This window comes from Cottoperca gobio, chromosome 23, assembly GCF_900634415.1.
Source record: "Cottoperca gobio chromosome 23, fCotGob3.1, whole genome shotgun sequence".
Taxonomy (NCBI): Eukaryota; Metazoa; Chordata; class Actinopteri; order Perciformes; family Bovichtidae; genus Cottoperca; species Cottoperca gobio.
The window spans coordinates 14,633,222-14,659,105 of NC_041377.1; the positions used below are offsets into that span (position 1 = coordinate 14,633,222).

The following is a 25,884-nucleotide window of genomic DNA, read 5'->3' on the forward strand; positions in this document are numbered from 1 at the left end:
GCTAAATGAAGCGAGCGATTTAGACACGTGGATTCGGATTTTTGTTGTTGTTGTCCACAATGGAAGAGGTGTTTTTTAAGTCGGCGTTACCTGCGCAGGACTCGTTCGTGCTGGACGACACCAGTCTGGCTCTGCCGCTCGAGCCGACTCCGAGATCCTCGACGAAGGTGAATTCAAGCGAGCAGAGGCAGCGGGTTCACCAGCAGGTCCAGCTCACACTGGCACGGAAGGCAAGAAAGACTGTGTCAAACGGTAATGTTCACTTTTGGGAAAGTTTTCTCCGATGATAAGACTCATGTAGGCCCATGACTAACAGAATACCTGCCACACAAGAGGCTTTTGAATAATGATACATGTGCACACTTGTAAGGATCATTTCTCAGAGTTGCCTGTGTAGTAATTACATTATTTTGATCTTTAGTTTGGGAAGCACTGTATGAGACAGTTAAACTATACTATTAAACATGATAGCGTCCAACATTTATAGGTTGGTGACCTCTTTGAATGAAGCTTGTCACTGGTTGAATATGTTTATGAGTTGTGAGTGCTTCTATAAACCTCTCAGATTAGTTCAATCCAGAAGAGGTGAAACTATCCCTTATGTAATATATACTATGTTTAATATAAAAGGGGGGAAAAAGGGAAAGATTTGAGTCGCAGAACAATATTGTTCTTCTTTCCTGTCCTGCTTATTGTCTTGTGAGCCTCTCTCAGGGTCCTCATTCACACCTGGCAAGTGGCCTTCTCTCTTCAGGGGATCTGCTCTGTGTGGAACTCTACTATTATTTAGACTAATAACAGGCATGTTTGTGCGACTGGAATGCTTGCTGCATAGTAGTCTGCTTGTCCAACAGGTTTCTGCAGTTTCATTCATCCGTCTAGAGGAAGATGGACGTGACAGCTGGAATGTAATATCTCACCCACTGGCCTGCTTTCCTCTGGGTGATGCCCTTATTTATTATTCATTGGTAGCCTACATAAAGGTGTGGGTGGTGCATCAACCAAAACTAACAAATAATATCATTTTCAGGACCGCATTGAATTTGTCCCATGAAAGATCAGTCTGGCACTACTTATTAATTGGCTTGTTAGTCAGAAATGAGTCTGTTAAGGGCGTTTTATTTTCTGGATTTTCTAGATAGAAAATAGTGAAAGATTTCCATAATAATTTCCACGATCCAAACGTCATCAAATGTCTTGTTTTATCCAATCAAAAAATGAAAAGAAAAAACGTAAATAAATATTCAATTGACTATCGTATTTGACAAAGAGCAAGTCCCCAGCAATCAATAAATTGACTTATTGTTTCAGCTCTACATAACAATATATACATATATATATATATATATATATATATATATATATATATATATTTATTGTGGTTCTTTTGCTATCATGTACCACTACACACATGGTAGAGCATTTCAAGAAAGGGAGCTTCACATCCTAATACTACGTAATTATGTCAGTGAATGATAAACATAAATAATATACATAAGACAGGATTTAAATAATTAGTTTGATCTGGTTTATCTCACTTCTCTGCTTCCCTTGCTTCTTTCTGCATCTGCCTTCCTCTGAATGCAAATGAAATGATTAGCTTTGTATTAGTTCACGAGTGCTTCCGGCACTATGAGTGTGTACTTTACTTTAGTAAGAGTCATCTGAGGAAGGTTTTTAATGTTGCCAAGCGTTTAAGTAATTACAGTATGAAACGGTACACTCTAACAAAACCTCCTCAACTTGTTTCAGGTCGTGTCCATTTACAGAAAAATGCTTCAAAGAGCTTTGATGTTTCAGATGGGATTTTACCAAACATGAAGGTACGCGACTCTTTTATTTCACTCTCTTGACTTATGCTCTAAAAGGTTTTCACTGTTTGTTCTTTTTTCTCTGATCAGCTTTTGAAGTAATTCTATGACAGATAGCCATCATGTGCAGTCAGTTCCAATACTTTGCGTGCTTTCGTTTGTCCTCTCTTTTGAATTTACTACCTGTTCCATTATAAAAAAACTGCATGTACGCTGTAATTTGAATGCAGTCAAATGGTCTGCTGCTTTGCCTCCAGGCCTAAATCAAATCAATTCAAATCAAATTTATTTGTATAGCCCAATATCACAAATTATACATTTGTCTCAGTGTGCTTTAAAGACTGTACAGGTTACGACAACCTCTGTCCTTAGACCCTCGCATCACACAAGGAAAAACTTCCTAAAAGAAACCCCAAAATTAAAGGGGGAAAAATGGAAGAAACCTCAGGGAGAGCAACTGAGGAGGGATCCCTCTCTCCAGGACGGAACAGACTGTAATAGATGTCGTGTGTACAGGATAAACAACATAATACAAAAACAACATTTGACATAAATTATGTTGCCTATCTGTGTTCTTACATTTAGCACGACATTATAGATAATTTGGGACTTTTTAACAGAGTTAGCTCATAGTGTACGGAGCCCGAAACTGACAAAAAAACGTTTTATTTATTTTGACATCTGATTAGTGGTGAAATAAATGAGTATTTACATCATCGCATCATAACGTCCACACTGTTCAACATTCTGTTGATAATATTAGTTAATTGTTAAAGGTAAAAATTCTGGCATATCCTACACATTGAACCACATTTTAAAGGAAAAGTATAAAGTTTTATATTTCTATTTAAACTCTATTTTAAATATTTAGCTGACAATATAATTTTTAATTTGTCTGATAACCTTTTACTACGATTTGCCAGTTTCAGGGCTATAGATATGTCAACAAATGTGCTTATTGTGTTTCGTAAAAAAAGAAAAACAAATGTTGTCCATGGCAACTTATGTAAATAAAGCTGCATCATATTCTTATTATATTATACCCATTTCTTTGTGATGCATCACAGTTTAAGGTATCCCTCAGTAGTGGAGTTTGTTCTGTACACTGGTGTACAGGTGTAATGAAACTCAATGGGCCTTCATAGACTTTAATAATGTATTATAAAACTATACATAACTTATCAACTGTACGTGGATCATAATTACCTTTTGTACAGTTAATAAGTGGGCAATGCTGTGAATTTGCACTATTATGCCATGTAAGTGTCCAGTCCTTCCAGAATAACTTATATTGACAATCCCAGCAGAATTAAAAGCTCACAATGCAGATTTTTTTGTCACAGGTAAATGGATTGAGCGTCACCAACAGCTCTCTATCAAGCCACCATGTGCGGAGTCCATCCAGGAGGGTGGAAGTGTCTCCACCACCGAGCCCGGAGTTAGCGCGCAGTCGCTTCAACTACAGCACCCCCCGTTATGGGACGTACACCCACCCAGGGCCCGCTCATTCACACAGGGTGGGCACTCTGCTGACCTACTCACTCGGTTCCGAATCATTTCGTCGCTACGCCTTATCGGAGGCACCCCATGTTGCGCGGCCCCTCGCAGCTACATCTGCACACGGGACCTTCTGCCGGAGAACAATGAGACAGACGGCAGGACCACAGCCTGTGTTCGCGACTGCAGCGTTTCAGCAAAGTGGTGAATATGGCTCTCCCTGGAGCCCTAACCAAAGTGTTGTGAAACGGGACAAAAACACCCTGCAGGGACACCGTGGTGATATGATCCAGCCCGAGGATGGGGGCTTCTCCTGGTTGTCTCAGGTCAGGAGGAAGGGTCAGGGGCTCCGCAGACTGAATTCATACCCGCCCTCGGTCACCACCGTGGAGGTGGACTTGGGGAGGCAGATGGAAGTAGAACTCCCCTTACAGCCGATACATGCACAGAATGTCGTGACACAGTAAGATCATGTGTTTGTTTGTCTTCACTTTATACTTTTAATAATGAAAAAAACCTACAATTTTGAAGCCAGGGCTATATAGCCTGAGAATGCATGATTCTATTTCATACTTACTGAACGCCAGAGTTCAGAGTGACACAGACCTGACGGCGGTGACACAGACCTGACGGCGGTGACACAGACCTGACGGCGGTGACACAGACCTGACGGTGGTGACTGAGACCTGACGGTGGTGACACAGACCTGACGACCTGACGGTGGTGATACAGACCTGACGACCTGATGGTGGTGATACAGACCTGACGGTGGTGACTGAGACCTGACGGTGGTGACACAGACCTGACGGTGGTGACTGAGACCTGACGGTGGTGACACAGACCTGACGGTGGTGACTGAGGCCTGACTGTGGTGACACAGACCTGACGGCGGTGACAGACCTGATGGCGGTGACACAGACCTGATGGCGACGGCGGTGACACAGACCTGACGGCGGTGGCGGTGACACAGACCTGACGGCGGTGACACAGACCTGACGGCGGTGACACAGCCCTGACGGTGGTGACTGAGACCTGACGGTGGTGACACAGACCTGACGGCGGTGACAGACCTGATGGCGGTGACACAGACCTGATGGCGACGGCGGTGACACAGACCTGACGGCGGTGACACAGACCTGACGGCGGTGACACAGACCTGACGGCGGTGGCGGTGACACAGACCTGACAGCGGTGACACAGACCTGACGGCGGTGACACAGACCTGACGGTGGTGACACAGACCTGACGGTGGTGAAACAGACCTGACGGTGGTGAAACAGACCTGACGGCGGTGACTGAGACCTGACGGCGGTGACACAGACCTGACGGCGGTGATACAGACCTGACGGTGGTGACACAGACCTGACGACCTGACGGTGGTGACACAGACCTGACGGCGGTGACACAGACCTGACGGCGGTGACACAGACCTGACGGCGGTGACTGAGACCTGACGGTGGTGACACAGACCTGACGGCGGTGACTGAGACCTGACGGCGGTGACACAGACCTGACGGCGGTGACACAGACCTGACGGTGGTGACTGAGACCTGACGGTGGTGACACAGACCTGACGACCTGACGGTGGTGATACAGACCTGACGACCTGATGGTGGTGATACAGACCTGACGACCTGATGGTGGTGATACAGACCTGACGGTGGTGACACAGACCTGACGGTGGTGACTGAGACCTGACGGTGGTGACACAGACCTGACGGTGGTGACTGAGGCCTGACTGTGGTGACACAGACCTGACGGCGGTGACAGACCTGATGGCGGTGACACAGACCTGATGGCGACGGCGGTGACACAGACCTGACGGCGGTGGCGGTGACACAGACCTGACGGCGGTGACACAGACCTGACGGCGGTGACACAGCCCTGACGGTGGTGACTGAGACCTGACGGTGGTGACACAGACCTGACGGCGGTGACAGACCTGATGGCGGTGACACAGACCTGATGGCGACGGCGGTGACACAGACCTGACGGCGGTGACACAGACCTGACGGCGGTGACACAGACCTGACGGCGGTGGCGGTGACACAGACCTGACAGCGGTGACACAGACCTGACGGCGGTGACACAGACCTGACGGTGGTGACACAGACCTGACGGTGGTGAAACAGACCTGACGGTGGTGAAACAGACCTGACGGCGGTGACTGAGACCTGACGGCGGTGACTGAGACCTGACGGCGGTGATACAGACCTGACGGTGGTGACACAGACCTGACGACCTGACGGTGGTGACACAGACCTGACGGCGGTGACACAGACCTGACGGCGGTGACACAGACCTGACGGCGGTGACTGAGACCTGACGGTGGTGACACAGACCTGACGGCGGTGACTGAGACCTGACGGCGGTGACACAGACCTGACGGCGGTGACACAGACCTGACGGCGGTGACACAGACCTGACGGCGGTGGCGGTGACACAGACCTGACGGCGGTGACACAGACCTGACGGCGGTGACACAGACCTGACGGTGGTGACTGAGACCTGACGGTGGTGACACAGACCTGACGACCTGACGGTGGTGACACAGACCTGACGGTGGTGACTGAGCCCTGACGGTGGTGACACAGACCTGACGGTGGTGACTGAGACCTGACGGTGGTGACTGAGACCTGACGGTGGTGACACAGACCTGACGGTGGTGGCGGTGACACAGACCTGACGACCTGACGGTGGTGACACAGACCTGACGGTGGTGACTGAGACCTGACGGTGGTGACACAGACCTGACGGCGGTGACACAGACCTGACGGCGGTGACACAGACCTGACGGCGGTGGCGGTGACACAGACCTGACGGCGGTGGCGGTGACACAGACCTGACGGCGGTGGCGGTGACACAGACCTGACGGTGGTGACTGAGACCTGACGGTGGTGACACAGACCTGACGGTGGTGGCGGTGACACAGACCTGACGGTGGTGACTGAGACCTGACGGTGGTGACACAGACCTGACGACCTGACGGTGGTGACACAGACCTGACGGTGGTGACTGAGACCTGACGGTGGTGACACAGACCTGATGGCGGTGACACAGACCTGACGGCGGTGGCGGTGACACAGACCTGACGGCGGTGACTGAGACCTGACGGCGGTGACACAGACCTGACGGCGGTGACACAGACCTGACGGCGGTGGCGGTGACACAGACCTGACGGCGGTGGCGGTGACACAGACCTGACGGCGGTGACACAGACCTGACGGCGGTGACACAGACCTGACGGTGGTGACACAGACCTGACGACCTGACGGTGGTGACTGAGACCTGACGGTGGTGACACAGACCTGACGGCGGTGACTGAGACCTGACGGCGGTGACACAGACCTGACGGCGGTGACACAGACCTGACGGCGGTGGCGGTGACACAGACCTGACGGCGGTGACACAGACCTGACGGCGGTGAAACAGACCTGACAGCGGTGACTGAGACCTGACGGCGGTGATACAGACCTGACGGTGGTGACACAGACCTGACGACCTGACGGCGGTGACTGAGACCTGACGGCGGTGATACAGACCTGACGGTGGTGACACAGACCTGACGGTGGTGACACAGACCTGACGACCTGACGGTGGTGACTGAGACCTGACGGCGGTGACACAGACCTGACGGCGGTGACACAGACCTGACGGCGGTGACTGAGACCTGACGGCGGTGACACAGACCTGACGGTGGTGACTGAGACCTGACGGTGGTGACACAGACCTGACGGCGGTGACTGAGACCTGACGGTGGTGACACAGACCTGACGGCGGTGACTGAGACCTGACGGCGGTGACACAGACCTGACGGCGGTGACACAGACCTGACGGCGGTGACACAGACCTGACGGCGGTGACTGAGACCTGACGGTGGTGACACAGACCTGACGGCGGTGACACAGACCTGACGGCGGTGACACAGACCTGACGGCGGTGACACAGACCTGACGGCGGTGACACAGACCTGACGGCGGTGACACAGACCTGACGGCGGTGACACACAGTGTTTACACATCATGGTTGTGATGCAACATCAATAAATATGTAAAATTCTTGAAAGAATGTTACATTTGTGCAAAAGACCTTCAGATGATCAACCCTGATTATTTTAAATGAGAAAATGTTATTGCTTTTCAACGGAATTAGCACTTTCCTTAGCGGGACGTGTTTTCGCCGAAGTCTCAAGAATCAGTGATGGCTAAAATGATACTAATACAAAAAAATGACAAAATTGTCCCTAGTGAGGCACAAGGGTTAATATATTGTTGCATTGTTCTGCTTTCCTCTCACACAGGAAGTCAGAGAACAAGCTTCCAGAGATGACGTTAGAGAGGGCCGTGAACCTGCTGACCCAGGAGGATGATGAAGAAATGCTGATCTGTGCAGCCAGCCACATACAGAATCAATGTTTCAAGAGTGCAGATGCTAAAAAGATGGTATGCTTAATTATATGCATGGCATGGGATAACTTTACAGGGATTCAAATAGAATTAGCTGGAAGTTAAATATGTAAAACACAACTTACCACATGAGAGATATAGAAATACTCAAACTGGATTTTTCAGATTTCTTCATTGTTTGGGAAAGTATTTGCATTATTTAGCACCTGTGCTTCCTGTTTATACAGTTTTAAATGTACATATTTCTCACAGTCTTTGCAGCCATTGATTTTCTGAACTGGTGTGGTTTTGAGAGAGGAATCCAAAGGGATAACATTAAAATGCATTAGCTGACTATGAAGCTCAAACTGAAACCCCCAACAGATCAGATAATGAGACGAGATGTGGAGGATTAAATTCTGGACCACAATGTTATAATTAAAGACTTTTAATAAGCTTATTGCAGCACCTTGTTGCTGCAACTGAATACCACAACTCATCCCTCCTAAGGGCCCAAGTTATGTTGTGATTAAATCACGTTAACCGTACAAATGCTTTGGCCTAAACCTGATTTGAAAATATATAAAGTTTTAAGCATTTCTTCTTCTCAGCCTGTACATTTTGTTTCTGTAAACTATGACTACATTTGTTCGTCAACAACCTTTTTTTTCCCACGGTGATGACATCTCGTCAAAACCTAACTGTGACATCTCAACATGCAATATCGTTGACGAAAAAAAGACGAGACTAAAATGTAGTTTATGAAAAAAATTAATAACTTTTCCTTGACAAAAAAGGAGACATTTTTTTTCTTCCAATGCAGCAGTGTCATCTGCTGTGCTGCGCACGTCATATCTGGAATACACCGGCAGCACACAAAGACAGTGACAATCAGGAAGACTGGGAGTCACTTACTTAAGTTAAAGTTAACAATGACAACAATGGGGCTTGGGAGAAAGACCACCATGTCCAAAATATATAATCTAAAAACAAAATGTTATTTACTAAAACTACATTTAAATAGTTATGGTTATATTTGACTAACATACGACTAAAATGCTCAGACTTTTAGTAAAGCTTGATTTAAAAAAACAAACAAAAAAAAACCAGGATGAGTTTGACTCAGATGTGTGCCAATGAATCTGTCAATCAAGAGTCCACCCTTGTTTCCAGGTGTACTATCTCAGTGGGATTATAAAGCTCCTGCAGCTCCTGAGCATTGACAATGAGGAGGTGCAGCACGTCGCCGCCGGGGCTCTACGTAATGTTGTTTACCAGAGCAGCGAAAACAAGATGGAGGTGAAGGAAAATGATGGCCTGGCCACCATTTTGAGTGCACTGAAGAGCAGCCGTGATTTGGGGACCAGACGACAACTGACTGGTCAGTTTTTTTTACTGAGCTTTGATGTGTGATTGCTGCACACAAAGTCACCCCGACTGGCTTTATTTTCTTTACTGTACAAAGACACATTCTGACCCCCAAGGCGTTTGTTTGCTCCTGTCCTGTTTACGAATTGTGGCCTCGTTTCTTTAATGACAATATATAAGTCTTGTGCCTCGCTGGAAACCGCACAGTCATGGCTAGAAGTAGAGGGAACTCAAAAATATCTTTTGTGTAGTATAACATAGTAGTAATGCCAGAAATCATGAAAGAAGTAGAGTTTCTTTGATCATTTCTTTTACAAAAATACGGGGAAAAAATGGAATCTACAACATTTTCAAGTGCCCACAAGTGTTACCAATATTGGATAAATATGCTATACATATTGAAATGTTTACATTTTTACAGCATCTTCGTACAACCTCTCTGCTCTGTGTAGACAGTTGAAGTTCAGTCGAAGTTTCACTGATTGTTTTTTTTGTGTGTGAGGTCATTCAGGGCTTTCCAGTTGTGCTGAATAATGCAGAATTTAATGTTTTTTACAGGATCTGGTTAATATTTTTTACTAAATTTTAGATGTAAATTCTATGTAGAATAAAGTGATTTTATTGAAATATCACTATTTTAAGATTAGATTTGGTTATTTTTACCTGATGGAAGTGTTAGTCACATATTCTTGGGCCGTTGGAAATCTGACTATTTTCAGTTTTTACAGTTTTTTGCACGAATAAATTGTATAATATACAATATAATATGTATTGTTTTTCGGGGTTCAGAGGGGATCTAACTGTAGGAGTTATTCTGCATGTTTAACTAACATTTCGACATAAAATGTCTTTGCCTATAATAAAGTTTATTCCCATCTCACTCCTAGGTCTTTTGTGGAACCTCTCCTCTCATGACCTTTTGAAGGAGCGTCTCTCCAAAGAGGCCACCTTATCAGTCCTCACCCAGTCCGTTCTGGTACCCAGTTCTGGCCTTTCTGAAGGCGAGAACCCAAAAGACGAGCTTCTAGCTGACGCCGATGCTTTCCACAATGCCACGGGCTGCCTGCGGTAGGCTCCTTTTTGTTAGCTTTGAAACTAAACACTGAGGTATTGCAGTATAAATGAATAGATTAAAGTAATCCGACACCTCTACTGGTGTCGGATATACAGCTCCTATCAAAAGTATTCACACAGAATGGCATGTACGATGGAGAAAGTGAGCAACAGTGAACCGGCAGAACAAATGTTTGGTCATCTTGTAGCGTACGACATTACTTTTATGATATCACAAAGGGCAAGAGGTACGGTAATATACAGTATCAGTTATGTGTAATAAGAAGCAGGACATACTGACTGTATTTCTGTTGAAAGAACTATGACTTAAAAGAAGAAAACAGCTGCTCAGTGATAGAAATATCCAAGAGGCTGCAGCCATGTTAAGGGCATCCTGAGGTGGCTAATGCTAACTGTCAACATGCTAACATGCACAATGACGACGCTAACCCATTTGTGTATGATAAAGAAAAAGGCCACAACATGTCTTCTGATTGGTCAGAAGTCTTGAAATCTGGAACAGACATACTTTGGGAAAGTATCTTATAGTACAACTCTTAACTTTTTAGATCACATGAAAAATCACACTTTTATCAATGATTTTTGAAAAATTTGTAAAAACTCTAACATTGTGTTTTATTAAATGTCTTCTATATGAAATATTTGAACTAACTACTGCTTTCTCATAAAGCCTAGTCACCAAAATAGAGTCATCAACATATTTTTATACAATTTCATGCACTATCATGGCATTGTGCAATTTATCTGCCGTGGTCTAAGATTATGTATCATATTGTCGGCTTAGTGTAGACGCACCGTATATCATCCCTCTGTTTACAAAGCAGGAGATATCAGGGCGACTATAGCCGCTTCAAATGAGTGAGAGACTGAATAATTCATGGAGCTCTCTCTTCTCTCCGCTCTGCTGAACTCAGATCACTCAGTCCTCGCCGGCCCAATGTTATCAAGGTCTCCTAATCATGTTCTCAAACCTTCTTTTTTTTTTAACGGTCCCTGTGGAGGAGGAAAATGATGAGTTCCTCTCCGAATTATATTTCCTCACTGCACAAAGAACCTGCTGTGTGGAGTTGATAATGATAATTGTTGTATTTACTTTCCCGGTGAAGTTGGATTACATAAAAACATGTCATGATTGCTCCTGGCTTTGCAAACGCCTGAGATCCAAAACAGTGCATCTATTGACTCATCTACAATTATGTGCTTGTTTTTTGGGGGGAATTTTTTGTGTTTTATAAACATTGCGATATGGTTCAGTGGGAGTGAAAACTGCGTATCTGATTGAAACACACACACACACACACACACACACACACACACACACACACACACAAATGTCGCATTACCTTTTGATTGTTTTGACTGTTTTCTGTTTCCAGAAATCTGAGCTCCGCTGGCCCAGATGGCAGGAAAGCAATGAGAGAGTGTGAGAATTTTATCGACTCTCTGGTCTACTACATCCGTGGAGCCGTGGCTGACTATAAGACTGATGACAAGGTGAAAAAAAAAAAAGAGCATTCCAGAGAAAACGTTTATCTTCACAGTCTGTTTCACAGCAAACTGCTCAGCAGTTTGATCTATAGTGCAGCTATATGTCATATGTAGGAATTATATATGCAAACACATGGTGTCATGTATGTGAATCAACAGCTTGCCATGCTGTATTTAATTTGATATTTATCGGCACGTAATATACGCTCTGAAGTCCACAGAGAATTGCGTCTGCATCCTGCACAACCTGTCTTATCAGATAGAGGCTGAGCTTCCCAAGAAGTACGCCACAGATCTCCGAGAGTCTCTACAAAACTTGGCTCCGCAGGAAAAAGCTGTCGGCTGCTTTGCTCATCGCAGTGCCAAGATCCCACAGGTAATTCCTTTCGGACAGTAATCCACACGGACGATACAAAAGATGTTCTTGCGGTGTCATATTGGAGAGCAGTATTCGGTGAAAATTGCTGCAGGTTTAATCGCCCCACGAAACGCCGTCTCAGAAGGAGATATGAAAAGAGTAGCAATTGTTTATTGTGTCATTGTATGCTGCAGAATTAAGGGTTTAGTTACTTAGTTACACACCTACTACGATGATGTAGATCGCTGCAGGAATGAGTCCTTAAACTCTGAAATGAGTCAGCATTTCTGTATTTCTCTCTTGAAGTCAATGGGATTTTGGTTAGAGGCCTGAAACAAGGTCTGTGGATTCTCAAGAGATGATCAAAGTTCTGTTCTGCGACATACCTCCAGTAAATACCCCACTAGTGAATTTAGAAGCTTTTAAGTCTTAAAAAAAGCCAGTTGCTAACAAGTGGCTAAATATGACAATACTAAATCGTCAACACACCGAACACTCGTCCGCCTTTTAGCTTAGTGGTGACGTGAAGTCATGCAGCCGCGGTTTAGTTCGTTGATAGCCTAGCGTTAGCTTTCTACTTCTGCCGATTTTTGAATTTATGCTTCAAAAAACATGAAAGTGGTTCATTCGTGAAGATTATCTTGCTGAACTAACGTTTCATTGACACAGAGCTTATTTTTCTGCAATAATCCAAAATCCCCGTTGACTTCTTGTAGAGGGAACCAGTGCGATGCTAACTTCTGGGTCGACATCCCTGCTGCACACTTGTTGATCTGCTAGCTACTGGAGGTGGAATCTTTTTCATATACGTTTACATTATCATTATTGTGATAGGGATTGGCTATGTTGTCATTTTATTAATATGTTTATTTTGTACACACGACATTCTATCGCACGTCTGTCCGTCCTGGGATCCCTCTCCATTTTTCGGGGGGACTTTTTCCTTGCTACAAGGTGTCATAAGCTGTACAGCTTGTAAAGCCTGATTGATTGACTGCTACCCACAAGCCACTAGTAATGGTGACGTGTGGTTTTATATACAAGGATGGTTTATTTGTTTATTATATCAAATGATTTGTTTATGTTTTACAGGAGGAGAAAGTAGAAGCATTTCTGATCTAATGTAAAACTCCTCACAAGTCTGTGCATCAAACAGTCCTCTGCATTGCAGCTGCTCAGTGACTGCATTGGACGCTGTGAATTCTTGATAACTTTGTGAATTTATAGCATGATGATGCTGCAAATTGGCACCGATGCTCCGCCGGTTCCTCCCTGGTTAAGTCAACTTAAAAATTGCACAGTAAGAGCAAGGAAAACAAAACAAATGGGAATAAATTGTGCGTGTCAGTCATTGTTAATCTGCTGCATAAACTCTGCCTCTTGTTGTGAACCCACTGATGCAAAATCAACTGCAGCTCATGAACTCGTTTGTGTTTCCCAGAATCTGGAGCGACAGTGCCCCCTGCTGGAGGAGAAAGCTAACCCCCGAGGCATAGAGTGGCTGTGGAGCTCCATCACTATCCGGATGTACCTGTCACTGTTGGCCCGCAGCGTGCGTCACTACACCCAGGAGGCTGCCATCGGAGCCTTGCAGAACATAACGGCTGGCAGCGGAGCGGTAAGATGGGACAGATGTAAACATTCTGTTTCTTTTTTAGAGTTTTTATAGGTTCATTCTGCAAAAAAGGAAAAGAACAACATAGATGCATGTACTGACCATTCAGCCTTTATTCCCTCTGTTAGTTGGGTTGCACCTTTCCTACCTGTCTGCCCTCTCGATTTGTCGACTAATTGTTCGTTTCGGTCTTAATTGACTAAGATTTCTTAAACTGAGTTGTCATTTTTTTAACGCTTGTTTTCACTTGTTTTCAAAAGCTCATGAGTACATCTCTGGTGAACACAAGCTTTAAAGCGGTGCTTTTGCGTGATTCTTCAGTGGAGCATGTGGGAGAATCCAAAACGTGTGCATGTGGATGTAGTTTGTTACTAATTTAATAATTTTCTAAATGAATTAATAGACAATTTAGTGACTTATCTTAAAGGCATACTGAGTATTTCTCTGACGATGTGTATAAGGATTCTCAGCTTTAACTGAAGAATTGTAGATGAAAGAAATGAGCATAATAAAAAAGAACATTGATGTAAACACACCTGTTTTTAACCGCATCAGAAGTCAGTTGTTATGATTTAGACTTAGATACAGTTTTATGTATTAAGACTTCAAGCAAAAAAAATTCAAAATTCAAGCAAGAACATCAGTTATACATATTTGTATATTTTCTGTGTCGTCTTCAGGTGACTGAATCCATCGCCTTCACTATTGTTCAACGGGAAAATGGCCTTCAGCACGTGAAGAAGATGATAGAGGAGGGAGAGAGTGATGTGAAGAGGATGGCTATATCTCTAGTAAAAAACCTCTCGCGCTACCAGGAGCTGCACCCTGACATCGGTAACTGTTCCCACCAAAACCTCAAACACTTTGAGGTTTTACATTTCGTTTCCATTCGGATCCCTGACCTGTGGCACATTTTTACACTTTCTCCTCTTCCTGAAGTGAAGCAGGTGTTGCCGGAGGTGGTGGAAATGCTACCCAACGACGACACCGGCACCGACCTGCCCACCGAGGTGACGGCTACTCTGTGTAACACCCTGGTTAACCTGAGTCAGTGCGACACGCAGCACGTCAGAGCCGTCTTCAACCAGGGAGCCCTCCCAAAGATCATCAACATCAGCAGCAAGGACAACGGGTTAGTCTGCGCTGAACCTTTTATCACTGCTCATAAAGGGCTCTGTACATCCTACACTTATCTTATCTTAGGAGTTAGCACCACCTTTCAGAAAGAAACCACCCAGAAGCATCTGATGTGTAGTTTTTTATACCTATATTCAATCAAGTCGTATGTAATCATATAAGGTACATTTATAAATAAAATAAAAAGACATTGCAAACATTACGGAAGAAATCATACCAAAGATCAATTTTGTTCACATACAAAAAACTAGTTGCAGTGGTCAACAAAACAAACTTGTTGCAGTGGTCAACAAAACAAACTAGTTGCAGTGGTCAACAAAACAAACTAGTTGCAGTGGTCAACAAAACAAACTAGTTGCAGTGGTCAACAAAACAAACTAGTTGCAGTGGTCAACAAACAACTAGTTGCAGAATGCAAACATGCTGGTTGGATTTGGGAGCTGACTCGGGACTTCAGTCAGTCTTGTCTGTGGGACTTGACTCTGCATTTGATTGCAAAGACTTGAGATGTACTTGTGACTTCCAAAACAGTGACTTGGTCCCACCTCATGGTGAGAATAATCTTTTTCCTTTTTTTAAATGTCCTAGTTATGGACCAACCAGAGCGGGCCAGGCAGCATGCGTCCTGCTACACACCATGTGGAAGCACAGTGATCTCCATGGGGCCTATAAGAAGGTGGGTTCTTATCCATGCAACCAATTACAGTCTAACACACGCTTTCTCACAGGACCATCTGGGTTTCCTCTGTCTATTTAATGTGTTGTGATGTTCTCAAAGATGTTCATATTGTCTATGAGGCCCGCATCACAAGCTTTGATAAACATTTTTAGTTTTTGCCAGTCATTTGGGTTCAGCATAACTTGATGTAGACATTGATATGTTGTAACTGGTGCAGGTTACATTATAAAAGACTCTATTTGTTCACTGTACAGTCACTAATGTGGTTCATCAGAATCTGTCATCTGTTATTTAGGCTTGTTGTTGTCTCGGTGTCTTTTTCACACTCTCACTGAGGGGCACCTCTGCAATACTCACAGTGTCCATAATCAGCACTTTGTTTCTCAACAGTGTGGGTACAGGAAAGCTGATTTCATCAATGCGAGGACAACAAAGGCTGTGAACTCCGGCCGGGACTGAGGCGAAGATCTAGAAATATAGGCAACAATTCCCTCGATGCACTGTTCCTCCTGTAATGTTTTATTCAATGCTGCAGACACAACATTGGGAAATACGCCTACATTTCCTTTAAAGATCCCATGAAATGGCTTTAAAATTGTTAATTTAATTTTAGTGCTGCTATAAGTGTTAGCATGATTAACCTGCTTACCAGTGGTGGGCCGTCAGGGCCAGCAAGGCCTTCTCTGCTGGCCTAAACATCATCAGAATATAAATTTTATTTTGATATATGTTTTCCACAAATATGTATTAAATTATTCCCCATAGTCTTTACTCTTCATTTTATAGCTTTCCTCTTGGTTGCGCTGCTTCCAGCCTCAGATGGAGATTTGGAGGTCTGGCCTTTATGTTAGAGCTTGTATCCAATCATATTTCAGCCATAATGTGTTGCCAGGGTCCACGAAATCTGCCCTGAGGCCTTCAGAATCAACAGTGCGGGCGCCTGTCGCTTAAAGTGAACGGAGACAAAACTGTGGCATTAACTATTCAGATTTCGAGTTGGCGACACCAGGGCCAGCTAGCAGGCGTACGATAACGTCAGCGCGTCCACGTCTTTTGATTGGATACGCACTATTGAGAGGCAGAGCTATGCAGAGCTAGCAACCTTGAACGAGCTAATTTGTGTAGATTTCTACAAGCTGTTCTTTTCAACCCACAATGGCTGAAGGAGGAGAAGAGGTCGATTTGGTCGCAGATATATTTACAACGCCATTTTCAAGACAAACTTTTCAGGAATGCCTGCTATTTACAACTAAATGTTTCGGAAATGTTAATATAACTCTGTTGTACTATATTAAGGTGATGCAACGCCCGGTTATACTGCGTTTCTGTCTAAATGTATAGTTTCTAGAACCATGGCGTTATAATGATGGTATTAAGAGGTGGAATAATTCAGGTAGGACTGTAGGACATCACTGAAGGCCTAGGTGTGAAATGCACGCCCCCCCCACTGCTGCTTACGCAAGAAGAATTTTTTTTAGGTTTAGTTGTCATTCCACATCAGACACTAAGTGACAGATGAATGTAGAAACTTTTCCTGAAAACGCAACGTCTCTATAGAAAAGTATTTCTTTATGTTTGTGTAGTTTAGTACTGCAGCGGCAGCTCAACAGAGAATACTGTTTGTGTGTGTGTGTGTGTGTGTGTGTGTGTGTGTTTTTTAGCACTTCAAGCGACACAGTAATCAGACTAAGAACCACAATGAAAATATTGAAATTTTCATACTAAAGAAATTGTGAAGGATGAAAATCATATCAACAACTTTATTACTGACAAATGCATGAACTGTTATATAAATGTATATAAAATGTATTTTTAATGATTTCCTACTGTAACATACAACAACAAGCTGATTTCTTGCTGTCTGACTTGAATCGATTCCTTAAATGTGTAATAAACAGTTTTGAATGAAACATATTGTTTATTGTGTTCTGGGAAACTTTGTTAGTAAATTAAGAAAATGCCAAAATACAATGAGCTATAATAACAACAAAAAAATAGTTTGTGGTCCAACCAACAATACAAACCTAAAAAAAAGATTAAAAGAATGAATCCGCTCATCTGTACATTTGAGACGTTGGAACCATGACATTTATGAATGAAAAATGACAAACTATTATCAGAAATGTTGCTCTTATAGTCAAACTCCTCATGTTTTCTGTGCAACGATTTGTAAAGCTGTTGGATAAATGTAGTGGAGTAGAAAGTGACGCGAACAGACTCAAGTCAAGTACAAATACATCACAATGGTACTGAAGTACAGAACTTGGCCAAATGGGACTTAGTTACATTCCAGGTCTGTGCCAGTGGATCAGACTAAAAGCTCTGATGTTTGGTTTCTCCATTCACCCGTCAGCCCTCTCTGTGACCGACCCTGAAGCAGCGGAAACCTTCTGTTTGACCTGGCAGGAACGGTACAGCTGAAGGGGGGGAGGTGAGGAGAGGGAAGGCTCTTCATCCCACCTGCCAGACGAGGCTTTTAATGCCCTGGCTTGTGGGGGAAACGGAAATAATGATGCTTTGATAAAGGGGTCTAAGATCTTGGAAATCGTGTGTCAGATACAAGACAAAGAAATCCAGGTTAGCAGGTGTACAAGTCCCAGCTCACACAGGAACTAACGGGACTCTCATCCTCAGAGCCTTGGTGGTCTTGCTCACACACTTTTTATTTTATTTAAAAGATTCAAATTCCCCCAGAGATCCACTTTTGTCTAATGAAAGCAGATCTCAACAAGGGAAATCTACAAAGGCCTCACTTGATTTCAGGCGGTGGTTGAATTTTTCTAAATTTAATTAATGAAGCAAGCAATTACAGCTTTGGATCAGGGATTCTCATTGTGTCTATGAGTAGGCTACACAGGACATAATGTAGAATGACGTGACAGAAAATGGCTTTTTGCCCTCGTTGAGCTGAAACATTTTTTAGAAGTGCAAGAAGTGCGTTTCATATGATCCAAGACTTATGTGTGTTATCTATTGCGAGACATAAAATGAAAAGTAATTGACAAATGAATGAATGTGAATAGCTTCCTTTAAAGATGTAAAGAACAGTTTATTCAGGTCACTTGAATAAGGAAAATACAGGTTTGTTTTCAATATATCCTGCAGAGGGCAGTGGTGTAGCATCAACACAACTTCCTCAACGAGGAGCCGAGAAAAGATTCACTTTTAATCTGTAAAATTGTCCCCAAGTGCTACTTTGTTCCTACATAACATTTATTTTTCATATTCAGAAACTCTCCATCCCACATGTTTCAAAGTGATTCAGCCCCCATATTTAAATCCTAAGGCTTTTCTATTTGAGGAACTAAACTCTGCTCTTTTCTCTATTTCACTCATAATCTCCTAATTCACCAATTTTTGTGAACTGTTTTGGTGACAAAGTCTGATTTCCGAGCTTTGGTTTTGGCACGGGAGAGAAAAAAAAGCTTTGAAGGAACCAAATCCTTTCAACAATAGCCTACTTGTCTCTCCGCGGCTTATGTTGCTCTGAGAATTTGTCAGATTTCTTATTTCACAAGAAGAGCCTTGCTTTCTTGTAATGGAATTCATTAGGTGACCAGATTTAAAGACAAAAAGCATCATGTGGTTAATCTAATAATGATAAGTGATGATAATTTCCCCTCAAAAGTTGCCAAAGATAAATGACTTTCCTTCTCAGTATCACTCAAGTGTGTGAAGGGATTAACTATCCTGAAGCCTGAAGACCGACATAGAAATAATATACACAAAATACCAAAATAGCCAACAGTGACAGGTGCCAAGACACGTGAGAATGGGTTTGTTTGCAACTGGAGACGAGTGGAGTGAAGTGGGCCATGCTGGGGTTGTCACATAACAACTGAACATGTTTAATAGACAGAGAGAAAGAAAGGATTCTTTCACAGGAAAAGTTTCACTTTTTTTTCTTGACAATGGCGTCAGTGTTAAGAAATGTGAGTGTCTGTCAGCACTCACATTTCTTTCCACTGACATAATCACTCAAGAACATTTGGGAACAGAAAAATATGTTTTTATTTTATTTAATTTTTCATGGTTTCCTGGGACTTTGTGCTTTTACTTCTCTGATCTTTTGAGAATGTCTGGAATGAAGCACCACCCTGTAATGTCACGAAGTCAGACACAGTATTCTACGTGCTTTAAGTCAGGACCAGACGGTTATAAGTACAGAGCTCATTGCAACTTCCCAAGTGTCACAGCTGAGACAAGAGACACAGCTGTGCAACGCACTGTGGGGTAACACTCAGGAGTGTATCTGTGAATTGAAGTAAAAAAAATATAAAAATACTGAAATTGAAATTTATTTGGGGTTATTTGGGATAAAACAAATAAACATATAGAAATATATAAATTAGTTTAAACTTTAGGAGGCAATTCCTCCAGCTGACCTTATTTTTTAAAACTGCTCGTGTACCTCATTGTAGATCTTTGACCCTTTCAAAGTGTGTTTTCAGTTCAGTGTATCTTTTTAGTCGCCTAAAATGTCTTGTTCAGCGTTCAGTTGTACTTTTAGCTCCACCCTCTTGTGTCACTTCTAAAAAAACAAGATGGCGAAGGCCAAAATACTCGAAACTCGAGGCTTCAAAACCGTATTCCACAAACCAATAGGTGATGTCACGGTGACTACGTCCACTTCTTATAGTCTATGGCAGGGGTCTTCAACATTTTTCAGGCCAAGGACCACCAAACTGGTGTAGCATGGAGCAGGGACCCCCTACTGTAGCGGTATTCGAACGAGGGGGGGGGGGGTGGGGGGGCTGGCCAAGTTGTACCTCCACGGACCCCCTGGGGGTCGCAGGGGTTGCAGACCCCCTGGGGGTCACGGACCCCCTGTTGAAGACTTATGGTCTCTGGAGTATTGTGGATGGGTGAGTGCTGTGTCGATTACTGTTTCGAGGTTGGGATTAGGGAAACCAATGACTTTAGAGGCACTGTGTGTCATTTTTGAGGCTTTTGTTCCTGTTAGTGACAGTAAGCATGGCGAAGTAGCATGTGGAACAGTAGAGGAGGATGGTTTCTATGATGCTGCCGTGCGGGAGGAGCAGAAGGTGGGGTGTGGCGAGAAGTGCCCTGAGTTTCAGGATGGCGGAGAGCCAACGTTGTCAGCGTTTGTGGATGTCGGTAGTGTGATGATCAAAGCTGAGTTTATTGCCAAGGGTGAATCACCTTTTTCAGTCAATAAGGAAAGCACAACACCATGACTCTTCATTGACTGTGGCTGAGAGTACTGTGTGCATACCTTCTTTTGCTCTCCACCATTTTTGCTTTCTGGCTCTAAAATGTATTTCACCAGCTTTGGAGTCAACCCAAACCAAGCACCTCTTTCCTTTTTGGCACACAACCTTCCTATTAGAGAACCATGTCCCCCTAAAGCCCAGTTATTTGTGTTTTTGATCAGTGTTGGAGTTAATCCCTGTCCTGGGGAGCAGCAGAGGACTTGGTCAAAGCGTAGCTAATTAAAAATACCTAGGTTTGCCAGATAACATATCACAATATTGAAAGACAAAGCAATCACTGAGTCCTTGGAGGCAGAGCAGAGAGATCTTCTAAAAGTGGGACAAAGGTTTTAACAGTTAGAGAGACCCTCCCTGGATGAAGCATGAATTCCCCAAGCATGTGTAGTTATAAGCTGTCAAATACAACCACCTGAACTGAAGCTAGACATTAAAAGATGAAATATGAGAGCAGAAAACCTGAATGAAAACAAATAAATCAAGCAATGTAAATGAAAGAGCTGTGACTTGTGAAAACACATCGTTTGGGATGTGAAACACTGCTCAGCCTTTAAAAATGAGGTGTGTTTTTCTCTAATGAGACACATGCAGACAATTCTTTTAGCCATTTACCAATACTTGGACTGTTTACATTTTTCCATGAAAGTGCTATCATACGTTTTGCCTGTAGCAGACATAGATTTAAAAAGATTTGTTCTTTCTTCCTTATGTTGTGTTCTTTTGGGTAACAAAAAAAGCCTGGGCTCCATGCTTAACTGCAATGATAAATCTCTTCTATCATACATTTAACCTCCTCCCAAAACGTTTTTATCTTGGTACACTCCCAAACACAATGGAAGAACGTTCCCTTGGATTGTCCACATTTAAAAAGAAATGAGGTGTGTTTTAGTTTGAAAGAATGGAGACAATACATTTCATCAATGTAACCTTGGGGTCAGGATCACCACAAGGGGTGGCAAAATAAATCTGAAGATCATAAACTAGAAAGCAAAGCTAAAAGAAACAAACATGTTTATTCTACTCAAAGTTATGCTTATTTTTTCAGATATTCTTCTTAGCTTTCTTTTCCTTTTCAATGACTGGATAACTTCCAGTTGTTTAGAACATGTGTCAACTCTGAAAGACTCACAAATATGAATAAGGACTGCATGTGATCAGAGCCTCTCCTCACAACTCTGTGGGAAAAGGCCCAGAACAACATAACTACTGGGTTAGGTTCAGTAAAATATCATGGTTTGGGTTAGAATAAGTGGTTGTTACATAATTTTGTTACGTTACGCAAATTAAAACAAGTTTCATTTCAGAATCAGTCTCCTGTATCTGTTTTACTCACTTTGTCCAGACTTTGATTACGTCAAAAACTAATTTTTAGGAGACCAGGCTGAGATTGTTACATGTTTGAATGAGCACAAAGTTGCAGTCCTTCCAGATAAATTTGCTTTGCTTTACAACACAGTCTGCAAACACCATATCCTGGTACTTAAACCAGTTTTGAAATTCTTTATCTACCACAAAGACAAAAAACGAGGACCAAATAGTGACATTATTGGTGCTAAAGTTGTCCCTTGTTATAGGGAAGGAAGACTTTCAGTAGTCCTTGAGTCTCTAATTTGATGTACCAGGTTCCTCTCCCTCTTTGTATCAGATATGTGCCTCATGTGTCTTCAGGGTGATACAAATGTCAAGTACTGTAGAAGTCAAATCTGTCAGCCTGAGACATAAAATAAAGGAGAGAACATCACTACGTCCCTACTTGAAAGCAAGTATAGTTGGGAGCCAAGGACTGCACGTACTTGAGAGGGCTTCCAGCAATGAAATCTGATAGATGCAGTGAGCCAGGAAGAAAGACACCGTATGCAGGTAAATTCTCAGATCTCAGAAAAGGCAGGCAACATGAGAAGTGAGGAGTCCTTTTTGAAATTCAGAGAGTAAGAGCTTGACTAGTGACTGACTGGGGTCAAAGAGGTTTATTGTGACGGGAGGAGAGGAGGCATTTGAAGAGTTTGAGAAGAGGATCAAAGGAGCGATTCTAGTCTGCAGGTCCTGACCATGAGATGGGTCACATCGCATACAGCCACATGGGCATAAGAAAAGGCAATAGGTCAATGGCAGTGGTCTGAAAGAGGGACAATGATGTGGCTGTCAATAGAGAATCTGTTTGGTTCTGCAGGACACAAATTTCAAGAATTTATCAGGTTGGTGAAGAGAGACAAGATAGGCCTACAGAGGTTAATTTAACCTTTTCAAAATCAGAAGAAAATAGGCACTAAGTGGAGGATTTAAGAATCCTCTTTGGTGCGTTAAAGAGCATGCTGTTGAAGATACTGTAACCTCATATTCGAGGGATTGGATAACTAAATAAAATTAAAGTTTGTTTGTAAAGATTAGCTAGGGATTTACGAAATTTCAAACTTAGCGTTGTTATAACATCAGGTTCTTAAAGCAGAGGTTAATGCGTTACTGTACGAAGAAAAGTCTCAGCGATCAAAGAAATCATATGCATATCAGTTGCCAAGAAGCATCTGTATCAGAAGCATAAACAGGAAGTCATTGTAGCATCAAGAGCTGTGGCATAACTTCCAATAATAATTTATAAGTGGGGAAACAATATATGAAACTTAACTGCCAACTCTATGTACATGTAGATATGCCTTCGTATTTATTTCTGCATTGATGCGTGTTAAGTTAGTAGGCTAGTATTAAAGTTTAGCAGTGGGAAATATGACTATGCTAACCTAGCTTACATTATTAGGTAATTCAGCTAAATGTTATTGGCATTACTTTATTTGAGCTATGTGGGGCCATGTGTGTTCAATGTGGTTTAATATCTTCTCAGTTTTGATCATTAAAAAGGTGTCTAGTCAGATGTGTGTCACGGTTCTGGATTTGTACTTCCTGTTTTATTTTGTAAAGTTCACTCCCCTTGTGTCATTTCTAGTTGTACTTCCTGTCTGTGTGTTTTTCCCTCGCCCTGTGATTGTTGATTTGATCCTCCTGTGTCCATTCACCCTGCCCTTGTGTCCTTGCCTTTCCCCCCCCAGCTGTGTCTCGTTCCCTTGTTTAGTGTCTGTGTATATATCCCTGTCTGTCCCAGTGTTCTTTGTCGGATCGTCTTTCATGTTGACTTGTGTGGCGTTCGTGGTTCCTTGTGTCTTACCTGGTTGCTTGTGTCTTACCTGGTTGCTTGTGTCTTACCTGATTGGTGTTTTTTCAGTTATACGTGTTGCCTTGTTTTGTTTGTATTTTGTAAGCTTTATTAAATAAAGCTCTCTTTTTGTTAAATATCTGGTTTTCTGCATTTGGGTCCTTAACTTGTGTTTCTTTTTAGGCTTTCGTCTTACAATCTCATTCTAAATGGCTCAGATATTCGTGAGCTAATGTTGAGTGTCTGTTAATTAGGTTAGCGACAGTTACACCTGGGAGCATTCAAACAACTTTATTTAAGAACTAGTTTGTGTGGTGCGACCAGTTTTAATTCAGTAACGCATTAACCTCTGCTTTAAGAACCTGATGTTATAACAACGCTAAGTTTGAAATTAGGACGCGCTGGTGCAACTGCACAACCACAGAGGTGTTTTTATTCTTCTGTCTGATTAGAACTCTCAGGTTTGATGCTTGGGGAGTTGTGCAAGGACTTTTAGGAGGGTCTAATGAGGCAAAGTGACAACACCAGTCAGTGAACCTTGACGGGACAGTTCAGTTGTTTTGAAGTGGGGTTGTATAAAGTACTTATCCATAGTCAGTGTATTACTTGCAGTAAATGGAGATCTGCACGCTCCCATTTCGGAGAAATGCAGAGGAGTACAAGCACTGAAGCAAAGTATGTACTGCTGTGGACGAGGGCAGCAGCAAAACATATTTCAGCCACCTAAAAAAGGCCCACCAAAAGAAATCGGTTAAGTGTACACTATATTTAGAATGTTTCCACTGCTTTAGCTTGCCTTCAGACAGCCCTTTCCATTGTAAAACTGAAAACGTTATCTATGCTCTCTTAAAAGTCACCATACTCCGTTGACAAAAAGAGCAAATTTATCTCACAGAACGCAGAAGTTGCTGGTCGACCGATGCCTCAAACTTCAGTTTGTTTGTGTTGTTTTAAAGAGTTCGTTCGGCTTCACCAGTCTGACGACAAGGTAAAGCAGTGATAATGTTATATTTATAAAGCACACTTACACTGAAACTGATTTTCTTAAGGTGGGCTTTTTTGTGGCTGAAATATGTTTTGCTGCTGCCCTCGTCCACAGCAGTACATTACTTTGCTTCTGTGCCCGTTCTGTGTCTGTTTCTACAAACTGGGGACATGCCAATCTACTGTAAGTAATACACTGACTATGAATAAGTACCACCCTACTTTAAAAAAATCCAAACTATTCCTTTAAGGACTTTTCTTTCACACTGAAATAACATGTTTTTGGCTTGGACCTTTCGAATTCCTAACTCAAAGGCTGTATCTACATGACGAAAGTGCAAATCTCCACGCTTTAACTTACTGTGATGTATAACCAACCAAAGTCTATTAAATCATGACTTTGAGCAGAAGCCTGACTATATCGCACATTAAGTTTGAAAATGGAGCTTTAAATCCAGAAAGCATCCGCTGAACATTGTCACCTGCTTCCAAGAAAAAATCAATCACATATGGCTTGATTGTCACAACAGCTAAACCATATGTTGAGAATTAATTGAGTTACGTTCTAAACTGATATATAGACCTACAACACTGGAGCAAATGGATGCTATAAAAATTCAAGCTGGCTTAAAAAAAGAAACCTATCGTGGGTTTTTATCAAATTTATGACTAATGCAGAGTCATTTGCCAACAAAATGGCTTCGCGTGAGACTGCTTAATTGAGCATCTAAGAACAGATTAAACACGAGATGCAGCAACAATTGTGTTCAAATGCTGTCAAAAGAGAATGCTGCTTTTTCTTCTGTTCTGTGGTATATATCTGCACTGAAATTTACAGTATACTGAAAAGCTGAAGGTCAGCTGTGATTCTGCCTGATCAGCACAACAGGCGGCTGTCATGATTAATGCTGTGAGATGTAAGGACATGAGTGTCGACTGGAATCTAAATAACACACAATTTTACTTTTTCAGTGTGAAACACATCTGTCAAATGAAACTGCTCTGATAAGGCAAATAAATTATCACAGGACTGCATTTGAAGCGTATTGGTTTATGTTATTACGTCTTGGCTGAATAATGAGCACAAAGTGAAACTTATTGGCTGTTGGCAT

The 25,884-nt window shown here is 42.9% G+C and overlaps 1 protein-coding gene across 2 annotated transcripts; it reads left to right on the forward strand.

The window, feature by feature from the left end:
• pkp2 (plakophilin 2) lies at positions 1–16,123 on the forward strand. 2 transcript variants are annotated; one of them, XM_029462252.1, is made up of 14 exons: positions 151–252; positions 855–942; positions 1,753–1,823; positions 3,155–3,771; positions 7,609–7,750; positions 8,867–9,074; positions 9,949–10,129; positions 11,512–11,629; positions 11,838–11,999; positions 13,423–13,599; positions 14,277–14,430; positions 14,536–14,728; positions 15,322–15,409; positions 15,803–16,123. In XM_029462252.1, the coding sequence occupies exons 3-14, from the start codon at positions 1,818–1,820 to the stop codon at positions 15,869–15,871; spliced, it is 2,115 nt and encodes a 704-aa protein (XP_029318112.1). In that variant the 5' UTR covers positions 151–252; positions 855–942; positions 1,753–1,817; the 3' UTR covers positions 15,872–16,123. The 2 variants fall into 2 exon arrangements, with proteins under 2 accessions (XP_029318111.1, XP_029318112.1); XM_029462251.1 differs by lacking the exon at positions 855–942 and having other exon boundaries at positions 1–252.
• Positions 16,124–25,884: the final 9,761 nt, after the last annotated feature.